General features: G+C 50.0%; 1 protein-coding gene across 1 annotated transcript in view; it reads right to left on the bottom strand.

The window, feature by feature from the left end:
- The window catches only part of LOC124470501 (histone-lysine N-methyltransferase 2C-like), a 66,624-nt gene that overhangs the window by 38,886 nt on the left and 7,040 nt on the right, over positions 1 to 20,698 (bottom strand). Inside the window, 11 exon segments of the mRNA XM_047024420.1 lie at positions 3,278 to 5,265; positions 5,365 to 5,528; positions 6,435 to 6,549; positions 7,728 to 7,899; positions 8,180 to 8,342; positions 10,580 to 10,689; positions 10,812 to 10,887; positions 10,889 to 10,964; positions 14,129 to 14,332; positions 15,192 to 15,696; positions 18,244 to 18,314. Coding sequence (XP_046880376.1) covers positions 3,278 to 5,265; positions 5,365 to 5,528; positions 6,435 to 6,549; positions 7,728 to 7,899; positions 8,180 to 8,342; positions 10,580 to 10,689; positions 10,812 to 10,887; positions 10,889 to 10,964; positions 14,129 to 14,332; positions 15,192 to 15,696; positions 18,244 to 18,314 — 3,644 coding nt within the window.

Raw genomic sequence — 20,698 nt, 5'->3', positions numbered from 1 at the left:
AGGTGTTACTCCTTTCGACCTCAATCTGAAGAAGTTTCTAATTACCAAGTAAAAAACTAAGTAAAAGAAAGTGGAGAAAAAAAACATGTCTCCACTGCAGCTGTGTCCATGGTTGATTTAGCATTTATGCAAATATTATTTTTCTTTTTAAATCCAGAAATTTCAGCGAATAATTTTGACTACTAATATGTCTTGTGGGATGAAGAAATTTAGTGGACCATGTTGGCGTTCCTGTAGTATCGATGTGAGTCTCTATTCTCAACCCAACAGACAACAGTCGGTGTCATTCAATCACAGCAGTTCACACACCCACTTAATTAGGCTCTGATGCCACACTAATGAGAACATGTCTTCAAGGTCCTTATCTCTCCCCCTCCCTTTTTCCCCTCTATCCATTCCTCCTTTTCGTCCTTGTCATCATCCACCTCCCACTCTTCCGGTTCTAGGCCTCCAGTCAGTCCCCCCTCCTCTTCCTCCACCTATTTGTGATCCATCTATCTCTCCGCTCTCTCCATTCATCCCCTTCACACTTCAATAAATGGGTCTGGATGGGGAAAGGCAGTTACCACCACTACTAACATCATTCCATTGTCTCTTTTCCAACCCTTTTTAACAGACATTCTACTGTACTTCCAACATTTTTCATCCTTCTCTCCAGTCATCCCTCTCCTCTCCTCCTCCTGCTGACTCCCCTCTTCTCTTCCTCTCCCATCATCCCTCTTTTCTTTGAGTCGAAAAAATTGCAGGCCGTGCCGTAAAGCCCGCGTAGGGATACGTCTCCATGACAACCGGGCCCCCTTGTTCTCGTTAAATCGCCGTGGCGAAGGTTTCCAGGATGGAACAAAACAACATTCTGGCCCAGAATGGAGTGAGCCAAATTCACAGGGCTACATAACTACTGAGCTTTTTCTTTCAGAGCTACCCTGAACCAACTACAGACCCTCGAACCCAGCATCTGACATCTAATTATCCTGCTGAGTCATGATCATTCACATACTCACTATCCTGACCAAGCCAAATCCCCTGCCAGCCAAACCTATTCCCACACTTCTTGGCAGAAAAGACGTGGCCAGTAGGTGAACAGTGAATTTAGTGTCCATCAGGGACTAACACATTTGATGCAGCAGGGTCCAAAAGTTAGCATCAATGCTAACAAACAGCTGGTGGAGCAGCATCCAGAAGTTAGCATCAATGCTAACACATTTGATGGAGCAGGGTCCGTAAGTTAGCATCAATGCTAACGCAGTTGATGGATCAGGGTCCAGAAGTTAGCATCAATGCTAATCACACAGTGTCAACTGCACAGCCAGCGTCTGACTAATCACTCAATCTGAGCAGTGGGAAGATGAAACGGACGTGCCAGCAGTAAGTTAATACTCAAGGGATAGTGTGGGGAGGAAGGATGCCCACACACACACACGGCAGATCAGGGCTGAGTGCCAGACTTACAATATAACACGGAGAGAAGGAAAAGGAAGGAGAGAACGCGAGGGAGAGAACGCGAAAGAGAGAGAGAGAGAACGCGCGCGAGAGAGAGAGAGAGAGAGAGAGAGAGAGAGAGAGAGAGAGAGAGAGAGAGAGAGAGAGAGAGAGAGAGAGAAATAAATAGTGTGTGTGTGGGAGAGTAAAGAGTGACAAAGTTCTAGGGAGGGAAGGGAGGAACACAGAGGAGGAGAGAAAGTGAAGGATGTATCTGTACTCTGCAGGGGCAGAAAACAGCGCTGTTCCAACCCAGCCTCCTGCTGCCACGGCGACCATGTGCCTATCGTTTTTCAGATGGGGAGGCCAGTAAGAGCTCCCATTGGCTGAGACCTGGGAGCTATTTTTAACTCACCGGCACTGTCTCCCGAGTATTCTACCCTGCTCCCTCCCCCCACCCCCACCCCCCCCCCCCTCCACCCCAGCCCCCATGCATCCCCCACCCTTCTCTCCCTCCCAGAGCGGAGGCTGGAGCAGGAGGGACAGAAAACTGCCAGGCCAACACACCCTCCTTCTATCCCCCTCTCCTCCCCTCCCTCCATCACTCCAGCAACACTGAATGGTGCTAAGCCCTCTCTGCAGCAATAGGTCTGTAACTTTGCCCTCTCTGAATCTTACTCAGTCAAAAACATGCCAAGTACAGACAGATTCTTTCTCCTTTTCCCCCTGCCTCTCAGTCTCTCGCTCTGCTGATACTATTTGCTTCCTTTTTATTCCCCACCCACCCGTCCCCTCTTCCTCCTCCACTACCTCCCCCCTCGTCGCCTCGGTAACACCCCTGAGTGGGGCTGTCAGTCTACATCCACAACGAGACAACTTCACCTCTCTCTCTCTCTCTCCATCACTCCTTCCCCTCTCTCCATCATCTCTCTCTCCATCACACTTTCACCTCACTCTCCATCCCTCTTTCACCTCTCCCTCTCCCCATCACTCCTGGTTGCACCCAAATAGAACAGGGAGTGGAGACAGGGAGGGACGAGATGAAGGAGGTGGGGGAAAGGAACGAGGAAAAAAAGAAATGCACTACAGCATGGCGCGACAGAGAGAGAGTGGGGCGAGAGAGAAGCGAGGGAGAGTGAAATTGTTGGGAGAGAAAGACCATATGAGACAAGGGGAGGGAGAGAACTGAAGCATACACACTATATATAGAGAGATAGCCTTATATTTATTTCCTTACTTTTCTATGCCTAGATGCTATGAATACACACCTATCCTCCTCACCCCTTCATCCTCCTCTTCCGCCCATCCACATGCCTACCTCCCTCTCTCCCTGCCTGCATGCCTCCATTCAATTCTGACTGTCTGCCTGTCTCTCTCCCTTCTTTCCTCCATCTCTCGCTCATTCTGCCTACCTGCTAGCTTCCAAACCTGACGGTCTGCCTGCCTCTACCCCTTCCCACCCCTTCCTCTCCTTCCCCCTGCCTGTCCACCCTTATTCCCTCCTACAACTCCCACCCCACTCTGTCTCTCCCTCCTCCTCCAGTCTGCCAGGCAGCTAGGAGTGTCCATTTTCATTAGGCCCAGTAATAAGGTCTTCCTGGAAAATACAACTGGCTAGCTTGCAGGGTTGTTTCTGATTGGTCACCACTGGCTACTATGAGCACAGCGCAGCCAGTAATTGATGCTCTTTTCCCCTCTCTGGGAACTATGGAAACATACTACAGCTGAGATCTGCAGGCTTACAGGGCCGTACACACACACAAACAAACAGCCAGAAATGCATATGTGCGCGCACACACATACAAACAATATGACAAAGTAATGCAGCACACCAATATAAGGAGTATGTATCACTCACCCATTGTTGGTTCTGGCTCTGGATCAGTGGCTTCATGGACAGGGCTTGCTGGGGTTGAGGTGGGTTGGAGCTGGCCAGGGCTTGCGGGGGTTGAGGTGGGCTGGAGATAGGTAGGGCTTGCTGGGGTTGAGGTGGGTTGGAGCTGGCCAGGGCTTGCTGGGGTTGAGGTGGCCTGGAGATGGGTAGGGCTTGCTGGGGTTGAGGTGGGTTGGAGCTGGGCAGGGCTTGCTGGGGTTGAGGTGGGTTGGAGCTGGGCAGGGCTTGCTGGGGTTGAGGTGGGTTGGAGCTGGCCAGGGCTTGCTGGGGTTGAGGTGGGCTGGAGATGGGCAGGGCTTGCTGGGGTTGAGGTGGGTTGGAGCTGGGCAGGGCTTGCTGGGGTTGAGGTGGGTTGGAGCTGGCCAGGGCTTGCTGGGGTTGAGGTGGGTTGGAGCTGGCCAGGGCTTGCTGGGGTTGAGGTGGGCTGGAGATGGGCAGGGCTTGCTGGGGTTGAGGTGGGTTGGAGATGGGCAGGGCTTGCTGGGGTTGAGGTGGGTTGGAGCTGGGCAGGGCTTGCTGGGGTTGAGGTGGGTTGGAGATGGGCAGGGCTTGCTGGGGTTGAGGTGGGTAGGAGCTGGGCAGGGCTTGCTGGGGTTGAGGTGGGTAGGAGCTGGGCAGGGCTTGCTGGGGATGAGGTGGGTTTGACTTGGGCAGGGCTTGGTGGGGTTGAGGTGGGCTGGAGATGGGCTGGGCTTACAGGGGTTGAGGTGGGTGGGGCTGGGCTTGCTGGTGTGGAGAATGGGCTAACAACAGGACTATTATAAGTCAAAGCGGGGCTCGTCTGGGCCTGAGCAGAGCTGGGGCTAGGTGGACTGGAGCTTGGTGATGCAGGGCAGGGTGAGGTTGGACTATACTCGGTTTGTATGTCTGTGCTTGCCTGTGTCTGGTTGGGTAAGAGGCTAAGTGGACTGGGGCTTAGTGGACTAGCGCTAGGTGGCCTGGGACTTAAGTGTGTAGGGCTATCCTGTTTGGGGCTGGACTGCATATACATGGTGGAGTTTGTGTTTACAGGGCTGTCCTGTGTGTCCTGGGAAGGACTGGACATGGTGTAGGAGGTTCTAGATTGTGTCTGGAGAGGGGAAGGTGTGATGGGTCTGTCCTCCATGACGCTAGGATACATCTGGTCTGGACTTGGGCAGATGTGGACGGGGCTCATATGACTAGGGCTAGCACTTGCATTAGTTTGACTAGCATGAATGAGGCCATCATGGCTATGGCTAGCACAGTTAAGGCTCAGCTGATTGTGGCCAACACGAGGTGGGCTAGCATGTGTTGGGCTAACATGAGGACTGCTAACATGTGTTGGGCTAGCACCTGCTGCACTAACATCGGTTGAGTTAGCATCTTTTATGCTAGCATCTGTTGGCATAGAATCAGTTGGGCTAGCATCTGTTGGGCTAGCTTGAGTGCACATTGGGCTAGACGGTGCCTGGGAAGGACATGAAGGTGATGTAGGGTTTAAATGAGCGCGGCTAGAATGAGATGGACTTGCGTGAGGTGGACTAGAATGTATAGGGCTAGACTCCATGGGGCTATCCTGAGTGCACATGGGGTTAGTTTCTGTCTGGGCTGGGCAAGGGCTTGGAGGTATGGAGCTAATTTGACTAGCATGGCTGGGGCTGGCATGAACTGGGCTTGCAACGACAGGGACATGCATGGGGCTAGCATGCATAGGCCTCTCATGAGTTGGGCTAACATTGATTAGGCTAACAGTGGTAGAGCCAACGTGTGCTGGGCTAGTATGTGTTGGGCTAGCATGATTGGAACATGTCTGTGTTTGGAAGGGGCTAGGCAGGGATAGGCTGATATGACTAGGGCTGGTGTGTGATTGGCTAATCTCCATGTCCGTCTCCAGATCCAACGGTTTACAAAGACTGCATTCAAAGTTATTTTGAAAGGGGGGGTCAGCTCCCTCCCCCCCTCCCTGGTTCACACACTCTGTATGCACCCATCTAGGAAAATAAGAGAGAGAGAAAAAAATTATGTGTTTATTGTGGCTCATGCGGAAGCAATAGGTGAGGAAGCTGAATGTGTTTCGTGTGTGTTTGTACCTCTTGCAGGTGTTGCAGGTGAAATAGTCGTGAGGCTTGTTGGGGTCTGGGGCACGGCCACAGAAGGGGCAGGGCAGGGCAGGCCGACACACCTCACACAGCGATGGGTGATTGGCCCACTGACCGGACGCCCTTACACTGCATTGGCTGCACACCCGACAGTTCTGGGAAGGGGTCAAGACATTGGTAAGAAAAGGATAGAAAACAAACTGAAATGCATGCACCCACACACACACACACAATCTATCTCCCCAACTAGAGCAGCCAACACTCTAAGCTACAGCAGTGAAAATCGACACCCGTCCGAGGTATCATGCTCACACACACACACACACACACACAGACAGACGGAACCCTATCTGGGTCTGCCAGCCAGCCAGTGGGTTAGCTTGCTGTACTGGGGCATCCTCACGACACAAACTGGCTAGCCAGGGAAAGTCTGCCTGTCTGGAATAGGATGGAAGGGAGCTTCTTTTAAGAACATGTATGTATGTGTGTGTGTGTGTGTGCACATGTGTTCGTGTGAGCATGCAAGTGTGTGCGTGCATCGCTCCACTCCTCCTTCTCACTAAAAGGAGCAACAAAATGGCTCTAAACCCAAAGACTCTTAGGGGACTAGGAACAAAGATGAGAAAAAGAGAGAGGAGGGGAGAGAGGAAATGAGAGAAAGAGGGGGGGATAGAGATAGAGAGAGATACAGTATATGGAACCAGAGAGGGATGTTTATGTATATATGCATTTAGAAAAAGTAAAAATATATAGATTCATGTCTGCCTCTGTGCGTATTTTGGCAATATTTGAAATATCTTGTCAAGTGCCAATAAAACACTTGAAATTCCTTCAAAGACCAGACAGAGAGAGACAAACAGTGTTTAAAAAGAGTGACTAAGCAGGCAAGGGACAAGGAGATGTAATTACAGATACAGTGTTATCTGGAAGCACTTGCTTAGAGGCTGTTTGGCTCATTCTACTTGACAATACAGGACTAAGTATCCCTTTCTCTTTCTCTGACCATGTCTATTTCTTTCCCCTCCCTCCCGATTTCCCCTAATAATGTGTGTGTGCCTCACCTTACACCTCCACCTGTTGGTGGGTGTATGTTCCATGACAGGCTGCAGACAGTAGGTGTGGTAACCTTTATCACAGACTTCACACACCAACATCTGGCTGTCGTCACCACGGGTCCTGCACACACACACACACACACACACACACAAAGTGGTTTAGCACAACATTTCATCATTACTCTCCTGGTGATCTCCAGTCTGTGCCAACATCCTGATACTGCAGGTGCATGCACCAATGACAGTGCATCTAAGAATTTTCTAAGGCTTTTTAAATTTTGGTATGCATTAAATCATTCTGCTGTGTGTGAGTATGCATGTCTATACTGATTTATGGCCTGCATTTCAGCTGATGCAAATCCAAAGTGAATGAGAACAACATTAGAGATTTACAGCTGTGAGAAATAGACCTACACACATGCTTACCTACACGAATACACACACACACACACACACTCCCACATACACAAATACACACACACACTCCCAAGTGTCTCCCCCCTTCTCATTTAACCCAGGCCCGCGATTTTAAATTCCCCTAACTCCCATCGGTTGGAATCAAACTGCTCTGTGTGTTTGATATATTTTCCCTCCTCAGCTCCTCTAAGACTAAGGGAACAAAGAGAGAGAGAGAGAGAGAGAGGAGAGAGGAGTGCTGAAAACCAAGCTTCATCACATTTGATAAATCTGTACTTTTTTTTTTTTTTTTTTTTTTTTACTTCAAAGTCTAATAAAGTTTGCCCTGGTGTGATGAATGTTCCTGGTTAATTTGTCCAGGGCTGGATCAGTCTAGGCTAGCTTGTTTTTCACTTACTCCCATTAAGGACACACTAGTAACAAACTCTTTGTAGGTTTAGTCATCAAAAGATCTTCATCTGATATTCAATTCTACACTCCCCACAAACCCGAGTAGCGTACTCGCACACACACACTTTCACACAGAAAACTGCACACATTCAAATGGATAGCGATGTGTGTGTGAGTGTCTGTTTGCATGTGTGTTTGTGGTCTCGAAGGCAATCAAACATTGTATGCACACACTATAATAAACTCCCTCATATTTCCACTGAACTCATGTTTCAGTAAACAGTTCTTCATCTTTCAAGCTTTAACATCTCTGCTCAAAAACGACAGAACTTCTACAGCAGGTAAGCGGGGCATATGGAGTGATGGAGGGATGAAAGCATGGATGGATTGAGAGTCAGATGAGCATTGAATCAAATAGATAAATGAACAAAACGAATAAATGAAACCGCTTTCTTCTTCTTTTGAAAGCGGATGTCTCGCTCAGTTGCTCACCTGCAGGTGAGGCAGACCTTGCAGGGCGGGCACTGCCAGCCTGCCCTCCTGAGAGGCGTGGTGCCCATCTCCAGACAGGAGCCGTGGTAGTGGCGGCCACAGCTGGAGCACAGCAGGAGGTCCTGCAGGTCGCTGGGGCTGGAGCACACCTCACACACCACGGTGGACTGGACTGCAGAGGGAGAGAGAGAGGGAGAGGGAGAGGGAGAGGGAGAGGGAGAGGGAGAGGGAGAGGGAGAGGGAGAGGGAGAGGGAGAGGGAGAGGGAGAGGGAGAGGGAGAGGGAGAGGGAGAGGGAGAGGGGGAGAGGGAGAGGGAGAGGGAGAGGGAGAGAGAAGGAGAGTGAGCTTCCTTTTCACCATATGCAGAGGAGGAAACCATTAACAGTATGTCAACTGCAGCTATTGAGGATGAGGGTGATGAGCCTGGCAGGGGAGGGGGGAGTCTACTCACACGGGTGCGTGGTGAGCTGCAGGTGGTCGGGGCAGAGGAGCGAGCGCAGCGTCATGTCCTGGAAAGCTCCTGCCGCCGCCGCACACGGGAAGTGGTAGAACCGGCAGCAGCTGCCCTCGCAGCACTTGACCGAGGCTCCAAGGCGCTTACAGTACGCACAGAACTGAGGGCCAGACAGGAGGAGACAACGTTTCAGATCTGCTATGGACCATGGGTGAGACAGTTGGGTCTGAGAACCACTACTCGAGAACCACTACTCGTTTGAGCTACACTGAAAAAAAAACGGTCAAACTGGAACACTGGGCCAACTAAGTAGTAATCCTGGATTTACTTTTGGCATTTACTGAAGGCTCAGACCGTCTCTTTTGTTCCTGAGAGTTTGTGAGTTATCAGGGGTTACCAACAGCTTCCAGCAGCTGGGACTCACACACCTCATTTTCTCTGTCCTTGGCTGATAAATAACAAAACGACTTCAAGGACCTGTACCCTTTTTTTCAAATTGAAACTGACCTCCGACACAGCTAAATAAATTGCAACTGCAGAAACATGAGAAAAAGAGAGGAGAGCAGAGGAGAGAAAGAGAGGGAAGGAGGAAGAGAAAGGCTGGATAAATCAAGTGTTGTGGTGGGTAGTCACTGTAGTTAGCAGCAGCTAGCCTCTGAATATAGACTGGCATTTAAACAGCGTCCAGAGAGTGAGTTGGGGTGTGAGTAATGAACACAGAGAGGGGGAGGAGACAGAGAGGAGGCGGGGGAATGAGGGAGGGGGGGGGGGGGGGGGGGTGGGGGGCAATACAGCCTTGAAGTAAAAATGGCTTAAATCAGAATTTTTCGGACCCCTCCCTCCCCCACCCCCTCTCCCTGGCCAGAGGCCCACTTTCAGTTACCAGTAAATACCTGTTAACACCAGGGAGAAAGTCCTTAATGCTCCCACTCCTACTGCCACACGGCATGCTCGGACACCAGGAAACAGCAGCTTTTGTCTGGGGATGCAGGCACACTGCTCTGGATCCACACTACTGCTGACCCAACAGGGCCGGTACAGATCCTGTTGGGCTCCCCGGAGCCAGGTTCAACCCTCTCCTCACCTGGAGCACCACATAGCCAACAACACAGTCCATGGACACTGTGGTCTGCAGAGGCAGTTCACCTCCTGATAGCTCGAGCTCCTTCAGGAGATCTATAGGGCTGACAACTTACTGCAGATGTTTCTACAACACCTGGAGGGTTTGGCAGCATCGTGTCTCCAGCGCACAGCTACATGGGCCCTGGGGCATTGATGAGGGGTTCACTGACCCCTTCACCATGCTGTGGCCCCCCTTCCTCTGGGTTAATCCCTGAAGACTGGAATAAACAGCTAACACACAGCCCCCATCCACAGGGTCTCCCTCTTAATCCACAGGGGCACAGAGGGAAAAAATGTGCTAACTGGACTGTTTCCATCAGGCAGACACACATACACACACACACACACATAAGCATACAGCCAGACACACACACACACACACACTCGCACACACACACATAGGTACGGCCATTCAAACACTCTTTACCGGTGCGTGGACTGACACAAACAAAGACAAAGATGCAAACACACAGGCAGGTGTATGAGCTTGCACACACACACACACACGCACAGGTTAGTCCTAATGCTGGAGAGCCAGGCCATGATCCCACCCCCCATGAAAGGGCTCAGGGGAATAGAAACACACACACTTCACCCGCTCTTCACACTACAAAGAGGCTTGATGGCTTCATTCTAAATGGAGCATGTCAGAGTGGAGGGAGAGAGGTGCTGCCACTCACAGGCCAGCTCTCTCCTGCTAACACAGGCTACGTCTCAGTTCAACCTTGCAACATCCTGGAGAGGAGAGAGATTTACCACTAATGTGTTCTCCTCTCCCTCAGTCTTGCTCTCTCTCCATCTCTGCTTCTTCTACTGCTCCTCTGTCTCTCTCTCTGTCTCTCTCTCTGTCTCTCTCTCTGTCTCTCTCTCTGTCTCTCTCTCTGTCTCTCTCTCTCTCTCTCTCTGTTTCTCTCTCTCTCTGTCTCTCTCTCTCTCCGTTCTCTGCCATGCACCGCTTGTGCTAATTAGAAAACTCCACAGGAAAGATTACCATGGCAGCCATTACCGCACACACAGACCTCCCAACCTCCTAATGAGTAAATCTGTCCAGAAGACCTAGGGACCTGCTGAACTGGACCTTCCCCTCATTCCCTATCAATCCATCCATCCACCCCCCCCCACCCACCCACATCTCTTCATCCCTCCATCCATCCATCATCCTACAGTACTACATTCATACTGCAAAACTTAGCTTGTACTGTACTATGCCTTGCAGAAGATGACATCCATGCCCCAGCTGCATCATCATGATGACATCATCATGACATCACTCACCTCTGTGCTTCCCGAGTCTATGGCTTTGTCCACGTAGAGCAGCGACTGGCCCTCGCCCCGACACACCCCCTCGGACCATGCAGCACACTGCAGGTGGGCGCAGCACTGACCTGGAGGGGGTGATGGATGGACACACAAACACACAGTAGTTAGAGTTGGATGGCATGGTAGTTTACTCATTAATCTACTCAAAACAGCTACTCCCTTCTCCCAGCTCTCCAGCGCCTCCTACCTGTGGGGTCGAACAGGGACTGGACGTTGATGTCGTGGGGCAGGCCAATCTGCCCCAGCTCGTCCCAGACGGTACCCGCCTGGCTCCTCCCCTGAGGGGTCAGTGCTGCCGGGGGCAGAGGAGGAGTGGAGACCACTGTCTGGAGAACTGACCCTGGAGGTGAGAGCGGGGGAGTTACTCTCAGTCTGTCAGTGCTCTGTGACATAACCTTACTGAGACCGCAATTAGTGGTGTTACCCACACATAGACTGACTTCATACAGAGAGAGAGAGAGAGAGAGAGAGAGAGAGAGAGAGAGAGAGAGAGAGAGAGAGAGACTGACTTCATACAGAGAGAGAGAGAGAGAGAGAGAGAGAGAGAGAGAGAGAGAGAGAGAGAGAGAGAGAAAGAGAGAGAGAGAGAAAAAGAGAGAGAGAGATTCTCACTTACATGCAGACTGATAAACACATCCCATAAGCACATTTAAACATTTAACCCACACAAACATCACTCCTTCTCAAGGACAGACTCTGCTGTCCTCACTTGCTCCAGTCTCTGCTGTGTTGAATCATCCTGTTGTTCCCTTCAACACTACGACACCGAGAGGTCACTGGGGCAATCTCAGTCCACCTTAACTAGCAACACACTCCTGCCTCTTAACCCACATTCCACCGTAAACACTGTTGCCTTTCTGCTGAAACGGACACATTCCACCTTAAATTGTGCATTGCTCATGCTGTCAAAAAAGACCACAGCCCACCTTAACAGTTCTAACTTCCACGGTCCACCTTAAGACTTTTTTTTCTTTTTTTATTGCCGCCTTGTTATTGTTTTCATTCCTAGCTCCCCTGTCTACAATTGGGGCCATTCCAACCCCGGACAGACCAATCACGGGGCTCCAACACGACAGAGCCACGCCCTCATTGGCTGAATGCCATGAAGTTGAGTGGGTGAAAGCATTACGTCACCGCCCCCTGAGGGCAAAGCATCTGATTGGCTGCTAAGAGCTGAGCAAACTAGGAACTGAGCCAATAGGCCGGAGGGTGTCATCTGACGGGAGGTCTCTGTCAACACCAGATCACGTGGGGCAAAGTGACAAGGAGGGTGAGGGTGTGTGTGGTTATGCGTGAGAGAGAGAAACACAGAGTCGAGTGATATGGAGGAAGGAGTATCGTGCGTGTGTGTGTGTGTTAGAGATAGATAGAGGGGTCAAGGCTAAACCAGTATGAACAGAGAATTCCAAAGCTAGTGAACAGTGAGGTGGTTCTTTCAGTAGAGCTGTGTCCAAGGCCCCCAGACAGCCAGTCAACCACACCAGACCAGTCTACTAACAAACCAGCCGACCAGCTAGCCGAGCAGTCAACCAGCCGGCTAATCTGCTAGCAAAGAAGTTATCCAACCAGCCTACAAGATAGCTCCCCCCTTCCACCCCATCTTCCCTGTCATTCATCTCTTCTTCAATTCACTTTTTTCTCCTCTTTCCCTCCTCCATATCGCTCGCTCCCCCCATACAACCCAACATTGGGGCCATTTTGGCAACAGATTAATTGACCTAAATTAAATTCTAACGCCTCAGTTCATTAGCATGCTCTTCCTTATTTGGGTCACCCCCCCTCCCCTTTTTCCTCTTTCTCTTTAGCTCCCTCCTCTTTCACCATCACTCCCTGTTCTCAGCCTTTCTCTCCCCCACGCACACACACCCTTTCCCATCTTACTGCGTCCAATAGAGCCCTTTAAGGGAAGAACTCTAATTCAGTTTGAAAACTCAACAGGCAAAGGAGTTCATCTGTTTATGGGCAATCAAACTTTCTCTGCATGTGTTTATGTGCATGTGTGCTGTTCAGAGAACCACTGTGCTGGTTCAAGTATCACTCCTTCAGTAATTCCACCTTAGCATACAATTATCATGTAATCACGTTCCCAGTGATTTCTGTGGATACATAAGAACCCTTGAAGCGTGCAGAAAGCCCTCGAGAGCCACACCATCAGCCTGAGGTGAGCCTGAGAAGGGGCCGCTCTGGCTGGCCTGCATGGACGCTCTCTACCAGGCCAAGCCTTTATGCACCCAGAGAGAGGTCACCACCACCACAACCCTACCCACTCCTGGACACCACTCTGTAACAACGTCACAACTCAGTCAGAGAGAAAGAGGAGGTCGAAATTGGTGGAGAGAAAGGCAGGCATGGGGAGAGGGACGGAGAGAGAGAGAGAGAGAGAGAGAGAGAGAGAGAGAGGGACGGAGAGAGAGAGAGGGACGGAGAGAGAGAGAGGGACGAGAGAGAGAGAGAGAGAGAGAGAGAGAGAGAGAGAGAGAGAGAGAGAGAGAGAAAGGGACGGAGAGAGAGAGAGAGAGAGAGAGAGAGAGAGAGAGAGAGAGAGAGAGAGAGAGAGAGAGAGAGAGAGAGAGAGAGAGAAAGAGAGGGGAAGAAAGTTAAACTCTAATTGGACGTCTCCCAGCATGGCGTCCAGTGTAGCAGACATAAGGTCAAAGGTCACGGGGGTCACTGAGGTCCTACTGTTGGCATCACTAATACCTGGCACTAGTCCAAATTAGCCTAGTCCTGACTTGCTGCTTGCCTTTCCCTCTCCTTCATTCCCTCTCTCCATTCATTTTCTCCCACCCATCCCGACCAGCTTCCATCTAAACCCTCATCATCCCATCATGTCTTCCCGCTCCTCAAACCTGCAATTCTCTATTCCTCAATTCCTCTTCCTCTCCCCCACCGCTCCATCTATCTCCATCTAGCCAATCCCCAATCCCCATCTCTTTTCCCACTCACCAATCTTTTCCATCTCCCCTTCATACCTCTCCCATTTCATCTTCTACTTTATTTCTCTCCAAAATCTTTATCTTTCTTTCTCTTTTCCTCCATTTCCACAGACCGTTTCTACAGATACTGCTGGACAGATCGATGCCTCCCCGGAGCCTTACTACCTACCATCAGCCTCTCTCTCTCTTCCTCCCTCCCTCTTTCTCTCTCCAACCCACAGCTTGGAAGACACCCTCTAATAGCGAGCAATCACTGAGATCGACTAATTCAGCTTCTCTCACTTTCCTTCCTCTCCTCTATCCATGTCCCTTGCCCTCTCCACCGCCACTGCTCTACTCTCTACAATGATTTATTCTTCATTCCCTCTCCCTCCCTCTTCTTTCAACCAATTGCCTGTACTGTTTTCTGTCCCTCCACACTCCTCTCCAACGGTTTCTGTCCTGTCCCACAGAAAATGACCTTCACAGTCACATGACTGGGAACATCCAACCAACAGCAAGCATAGTAATTACAAACACAGTCACACACACAAAACCACCATAAAAAAGTCACATCTCAATTCCTTACTTTGTGAAACCCCGCCCCCGTTGCCCAGGGCTCCTGTCATCTTGGTAGTAGTCGTCGTCATGGTAATCGTCGTCCTTCTCCGAGCTTCCACGACGGTTCCGGATGTGGAGGGGCACGTAACCGGGGGTGGGGCCAAACACCTTGAGCTCCCCCTGGCCCAGGACACTGCCCTCACCACAGTAACAGAAGGCACACAACTTCACTCTGGAAAGAGAGAGAGAGAGAGAGGTTAGAAGAGGAGGGAGAGGGCAGAGTAGAGTGACTGACAGATAAGAGAGAGACATTCATGGAGAGAAAGGAAGAACTGCTGACAGCCTCAACAACATTTCTCGAGTCATCGAGTCAAGAGTGGAATTGTGGTTAACCAGCACTCCCCCATACTGTTGGTACTGCTTACTGTATGTCCTCCCCCCACACACAATTCTCTCTCGTCCTACATTACCTGCCTGTTTCAGCCCCCCACCCCCCCACCCCTGCTCCCCTACCCCCTCGTCCAGTACAGGCTTCCACCCTCCCTCCCCCACTCCGACAACCAGGAAGCTCACTGGAGCATGCAAGCACACACATCCTCCCCTCCCCCCCTGCACCCCACCATTCGCCTGCAAAATACTCTCCCTCTCCTTCCTCTTTCTCTCACACGCTCACCCAGAGATCACATGCGCAGACAAACAGCAAACTCGCACACACATAAAAAAAGTGCTGCGTGTATATGGAGTAAACCCAGACACACACACACACAGACACTCAGCACTAAGCCACACACAGCACAGCGATAAGCCACACATGCATGCATACAACACAAGCGCACACACCTCTAAGCCACACATACTCTTAGTATGTGTTCCTACCCCCCATTGCCCCCCCCCCCCCCCACACACACACACACTGTCCTTGTCTGGCTGTCTAGTGTGGAGAGCCACTCCTCCCCTTACTCTTCCTCCTCCTCCTTCACACATCTCTCTCTCCTCTCTTTGTTTGTCTCCCAATGTATCTCTATACATCTATACCTATTTCTCTGTCTGTCACACAGCGATACACACACACATTCAGGAATGTCTCTTACCGTATTTTGGCGTGCCCCATGGCCGAGGCTGAGGAGCCAGCAGAGTCCTCTGATACCGAGCGCTGGAAGAGGGGGGAGAGAGAGCCGTCGTCCCTGGGGCAGAACATGAGCCTGGAACAGGGGCTGGGGCATGGGCTGGGGCTGGGGCAGGGGCTGAAATTTGGACTGGGGTTAGGGCTAGGGATAAGTCTGTCTGCTCTCAGGATAGGGATGGGACAAGAGACTGGACTGGGGCTGGGGCTATGTCCAGGGCTAGGAATAAGCCTGGGGCTAGGGTTGGGGTTCAGATCTAAATTGGGAGCAGAATTGCTGGGGTCAAGTCTCACATCGATTGGGTCGGGACCCAAGATGATGTCTGGGACTGGTTCAGAGCTGGGGTCGAGTGTGGGACTAGGATTGGAACAGGGACTGGGAGTAGGATTGGGACTGGATCTGATGTCTTTAGAGACTGAGAGCGGTGTGACTTTGCTCTCCTCTTCAACAGGCAGGACTGACTCCTTAACCCCTGTGGATGAGGGAAGAGATGAAAGGGAGAATAGATGAAGAGAGAGAGAGGGAGAAAGGAAGACACAATGTTCCTTAGATACCAGCAGTAACTCGTCATTATGATCTAGATTCCTGAATGAAGAGACAGTTAAAGATAACTAGCCCAGAGTAACCCACAGCAGAGCGTTCCTTAATAAACTAAATTATCTGCCTTCTAACCTCGTTGTCAGTCTACAGACACAACCTCAGACTTTATAATAAAAGTCCTGGCCTGAGAGTTTACAATAAAAGTAATCCTTCTCTGTTTCTTATCTGTGCCGAGTTCTGCTCCAACACTTTGTCAGCACTTTGAAATACACCTGGATTAAGTGGTCAGATATTTGAGAAACCTGTCGGCACTTTAAGGAAACCTAGCAACATCGGAAACAGAGGCTGTGTGAGTTTGTTTCAGATATTTAACTCAGAAGCGTCACCTGAGGAGTCACGACAACACGGCACAGTGAGGGGTTGATGCGACCTTTACCTCAACCTTTACAATGACAGAAAAATCCTTCTGGATCAGGACCCTCATCTACGCCAGGGTGGGGGAAGGGAGATAAAACAACACACACTAGGGGTGGCGGTATGAACAGTATTGAAATATACCGGTATTAATGTATCAAAGAGGAGAGACTACACCAGTGGTGTACCCCTGGTCCTGCCCATCCTTTTCTGGTCATACGTTTCTAATACCATCTTTATGTCTCCATTTTCTTCCTCCCCCCAACCCTCCTGTGCCAAGGACGGGCTGGCAGTGGGGTACACCCCAACTCACATATTCATAAGACTTTCATAACTCATCCACTGTTCCCTCGCTCCAGTGCTCCACTTGAAAAGAAGGAAATTAGTTGTTTTGAACCGTTGACCCGGACGTGATTCTCAGCCTCTCATTAAACTACTATAAGGGGTGGGGGGTGGGGCTCAACGTTGCTTTCTTTGCTCAACATTCCTTCTGGAGTTAAATTGAAAAAAAAAGAAACTAAAATGAAGCATGGTACATATCCCAGTACCTTGAAGGGCTGGTGAGGCAAGGAGTCTATGTTCTACTGTGGTTACATGCTGTCTACACCCAAGAGACCCTCCAGTGAGACAGAGAAAGGCAGGCTGAAAGCTAGAGAGAGACACAGGCTAGAAGCTAGAGAGAGAGAGAAGCTAGAGAGAGAGACAGGCTAGAAGCTAGAATGAGAGAGAAGTTGGAGAGAGAGACACAGGCTAGAAGCTAGAGAGAGAAGGAAGCTAGAGAGAGACACACAGGCTAGAAGCTAGAATGAGAGAGACAGGTTCAAAGCTGGAGAGAGAGACAGGTTTGAAGCTGGAGAGAGACAGGCTAAAGGTTAGAAAGCTAGAGAGACAGGCTAGAGGCTAGAGAGAGAGAGTCTAAAGGTTAAAGAGACAGGCTGAAGAGAGAGAGAGATATGCTAGAGACCGATAAGCTAAAGAGAGAGAGACAGGCTAGAGACCGAAAGCTAAAGAGAGAGACAGGCTACAAAGAGAGACACAGAGCTTGGAGGCTCTGTTAGCTGCAGAGCAAAAAATAGGGGACCTGCATTGCAGATTTTAGGCATGGAAAAGAACAAAGTGTATGGGTACAAGCAACGTGTGTGTGTGTGTGTGTGTGTGTGTGTGTGTGTGTGTGTGTGTGTGTGTGTGTGTGTGTGTGTGTGTGTGAGAGAGAAAGAAAGGGGCCACATGAGGTGCCTGCTCCAACTGTCACTGACTCCAGTTTAAACGTTCCATTTATCTCTCCGCCCTGATAAAAGAGAAGGGGAAAAAATCCCTCCCTTTCATTTTTTCTTTCGCTCTTTCTCTCTTTCTCAAACCACTCCGCCTCGGAAAATCCCGGGTTAAAGGCAGGATGGCCCTGCAGTGTAATTAATAAGCAGGACATTAATCTGCACAAGCAGCTTTTGAGAGTGGAGAAAGCCGTCACGTGTCTTGTGGTCCTGATTGAGTTGCTGAGGGACAGTGGGGGACTTGATCTCTGGGCCACCCTGGAGAACAAGGGGGTGGGGGGAGGGGGACAATTGTGTATGTGTGTGTGTGTTTGTGTGAAATTTTGAGTGCAAGTGTTTGTGTTGTGTGTGTGTGGCTGGTTAAAAGGGTTAGGTTGCTATTGGGTGACACAGAGTTCACTCCCAGATTCAGCAAGTGATCCTAATACTGTTAGCTGGATCCTTAGTCTGGAGTACGAAGGGACGGGGAGGAAAGCAGGGTCTGTGGCCTGGGAGCTCCAGGAGGATCAGGCTGAGGACTAAATCCAAACCCATGCTTTGGATAGGTCTCTGGATGAATGGGAGCTAGAATGGGGTAAATCCTAAGTGTGTATAGCAGACCAAGTTGAGTTCCTTGTTGACCCTCTCAGTGTCTTCGATAACACACGGTTCTGGTGTGCTTTTGTGGCCAGTGACATTTACACAAACCACATGGTTGTTTGTATGTCAACAGGAGCGTTAGCTGCAAAACTAACGGACCCAAACAGAGACAAAAGGGTCAACCGCTGTGTGTGTGTGTGTGTGTGTGCGTTTACCTGTCTGTTTGTTCTCTGATCCCTCCATGCTCTCCTCATTCTCAGCTTGGGCTCTCCCTCGGCTCCGCCCCCTAAAACAGAGAGAGAGGAAGTAATTTATCTGGCTCAAAGATCATTACACACTCGCGTGCGCATACACACACACACACACACACACACACACACACACACACAGTTAACCATTTCACAGATCTGTCTCACAAGCACAGTCAGTTAAAGATGCAAAAAATCTGTCTTGCAACACAGTCAGGAATCTGGCTGAAAACAATGCATGAAAGTCTGACAGTCATTTTCTACAGTCTCCGTGGTGAGTGTTGTGGTGCAAGCTGTTTAGATATGAGCATGGCCTGAGTGTTTGCACAACACTCTTGCTGTGTGTGTGTGTGTGTGTGTCCTCAGAGAAGAGTATAAGTACCCTATACAACTTATTAATTATCTTCCCCTCTCTTCTGTGTATTAACCAATCATGTCAACAATGACTGTAATTGACAAGAAACCCACCAATGGGGAGCTCCATTCCACCCACAGATGGAATTGAGCAGCAAGTAACCATGGTGACCATGCTGGTTTCCTGCTACAAACCACCGAGCAAGCAAGTCAGGCAAAATGTACAGAACCCCCCTCACTCGTGCACACGCACTCACAGCAAGCCTTTCCTACCTTCCCCCACTCTCAGCCTCACCCAGACCATCCCCCTCTTCTCTTTAAACTCTCTCTCCCTGTGACCCCCTCTGCTCCAACCCCCCACCACCCATAATCTCTAAACACCTTACCAACTGGTTAGTGTTTTAGCTAAACTAACTGGGCCTACCCTTACAAACAAACTTAGCCCCACAACTAAACAAACCTCTCATTTCTCTGTGTATTCAACTTTGCTGACAGCCGCAGATGTACTGGTGACAGAAGAAATGGGTTTACTCCAATGCCAAATATGCTGACACAGTAATGCTATTCCATTAGTGGTGGTTTAGAGGTGGGTGTACTGTGTGGCCATGAACAAAGAGCACACCTGGATACTATACACCGTGGACAGTACCCAATACCGGACACTGTCTTTCTCAGTTTACAATAAAGAGAATCTGGAGTTTTCACACCTCCCTCCCCCCCCCCCCCCCCCGCCCCCGCCCCCGCCCTCAGACTGAGAGAGATGAAGGCTGACCACAACTACCATCAGCCCTGAACAGGGCCGGGGTAAACACCAGGGCCAGGGCCTAGTAAACACCAGGGCCTAGTAAAGCGAGGAGAGGATAATCTGGTTGCAGTTGGAGGAACAATCCCAGTCAAAACCCATTCTCCTTGCTATAGTGTGAGCTAGCTTTGCTCCTACAGTTTACTATAGCAGCATCAGGAGACTGGCGCAAGGTGAGGACAATACAGACTGAGAGCTGAAGGATCGGGTAACCAAGCCTGGGTTGGGTTTTGCTCTGGCTGACGTTTAAGCTAGCAAGCGCTAATGGCTAGCAACAAGCCCAAACTCGCAACATGCTGGCTATGTTAACGTGATTCATGGCGAATATAGCCTGGCTCTGCCCTTTTAAGTACTTCCGCTCAATTTTGATTTTGCTTCTGTACTGCGTCTGGGCTTGAGGTACATAAGTCAGATGTCTCCGGTTAACTTTCTACCTGTCCAATCAGCGAACAAAGGGAGTGGCTGAGAACGATGACGTTGATGTTGTGCGCTAGTTTGTGTTGCAGTTCCGTAATGGCAGCGAAGAAAGATTCAAGCAAAGCCATTCGGTTCGTTGTGGCAACACTGCTGAATATCCAGAAGATAAAGCCGGACCAAGAACAATCTTTGATCCCCACGGGGTTTGTTTAATTTTCCAGCTAGCTCCGTTAGTCGTTAAGGAGTTGGCAAAGGCGAACGCTAGCGATTGGTTATGGCAGATCCAGAGTGGCTCTGGGCAGATCCAATAGTTTTTAACTTCAACAGAGAACCTGCCTTAAAGGAAGCTAACACTTGTCAATAGAGCGAGCCCAGACTCTGTACAAATGAAATCTACGAAAGTCTGGTTAGGACCAGGCTATGGCGAATATTAGTCATTAGATGCAACCTGTTAACAAGTCAACCTACATCAGTGACCCACATTTGTGGAGTGCAGGCTATGCTTTCTCTCTTAAAATAAAGTTAACCAAAGCATTCAACCTCTAACATTTGGTCCAGTGGTCAAGGTTGCTCCAAAGCTCACTGACTAGAACATTACACTTCTTGCTCAAAGCAAAGGAAGAGTTCAGCTTCGGGATGTTCATGATTAGAGCTAATCATTTATCGATGAATTGCCTCTACAGATAACGTTTGCCGTTCCATTCACCATTACCGATGGTTCAGAATTATATGAAATGTCATGAAGTTGCGACTTTACTACTGCGGATCTGAGCGCTCCAAGGAACCCAAACGAATGGTCTTCCGTTTTCTCTCCACTTGAGAGTATGAACAACTGAAAACGTGAAAGGA

Source organism: Hypomesus transpacificus, chromosome 8 (assembly GCF_021917145.1).
Source record: "Hypomesus transpacificus isolate Combined female chromosome 8, fHypTra1, whole genome shotgun sequence".
NCBI classification, from domain to species: domain Eukaryota; kingdom Metazoa; phylum Chordata; class Actinopteri; order Osmeriformes; family Osmeridae; genus Hypomesus; species Hypomesus transpacificus.
This window is presented reverse-complemented; position numbering and strand designations above follow the sequence as displayed.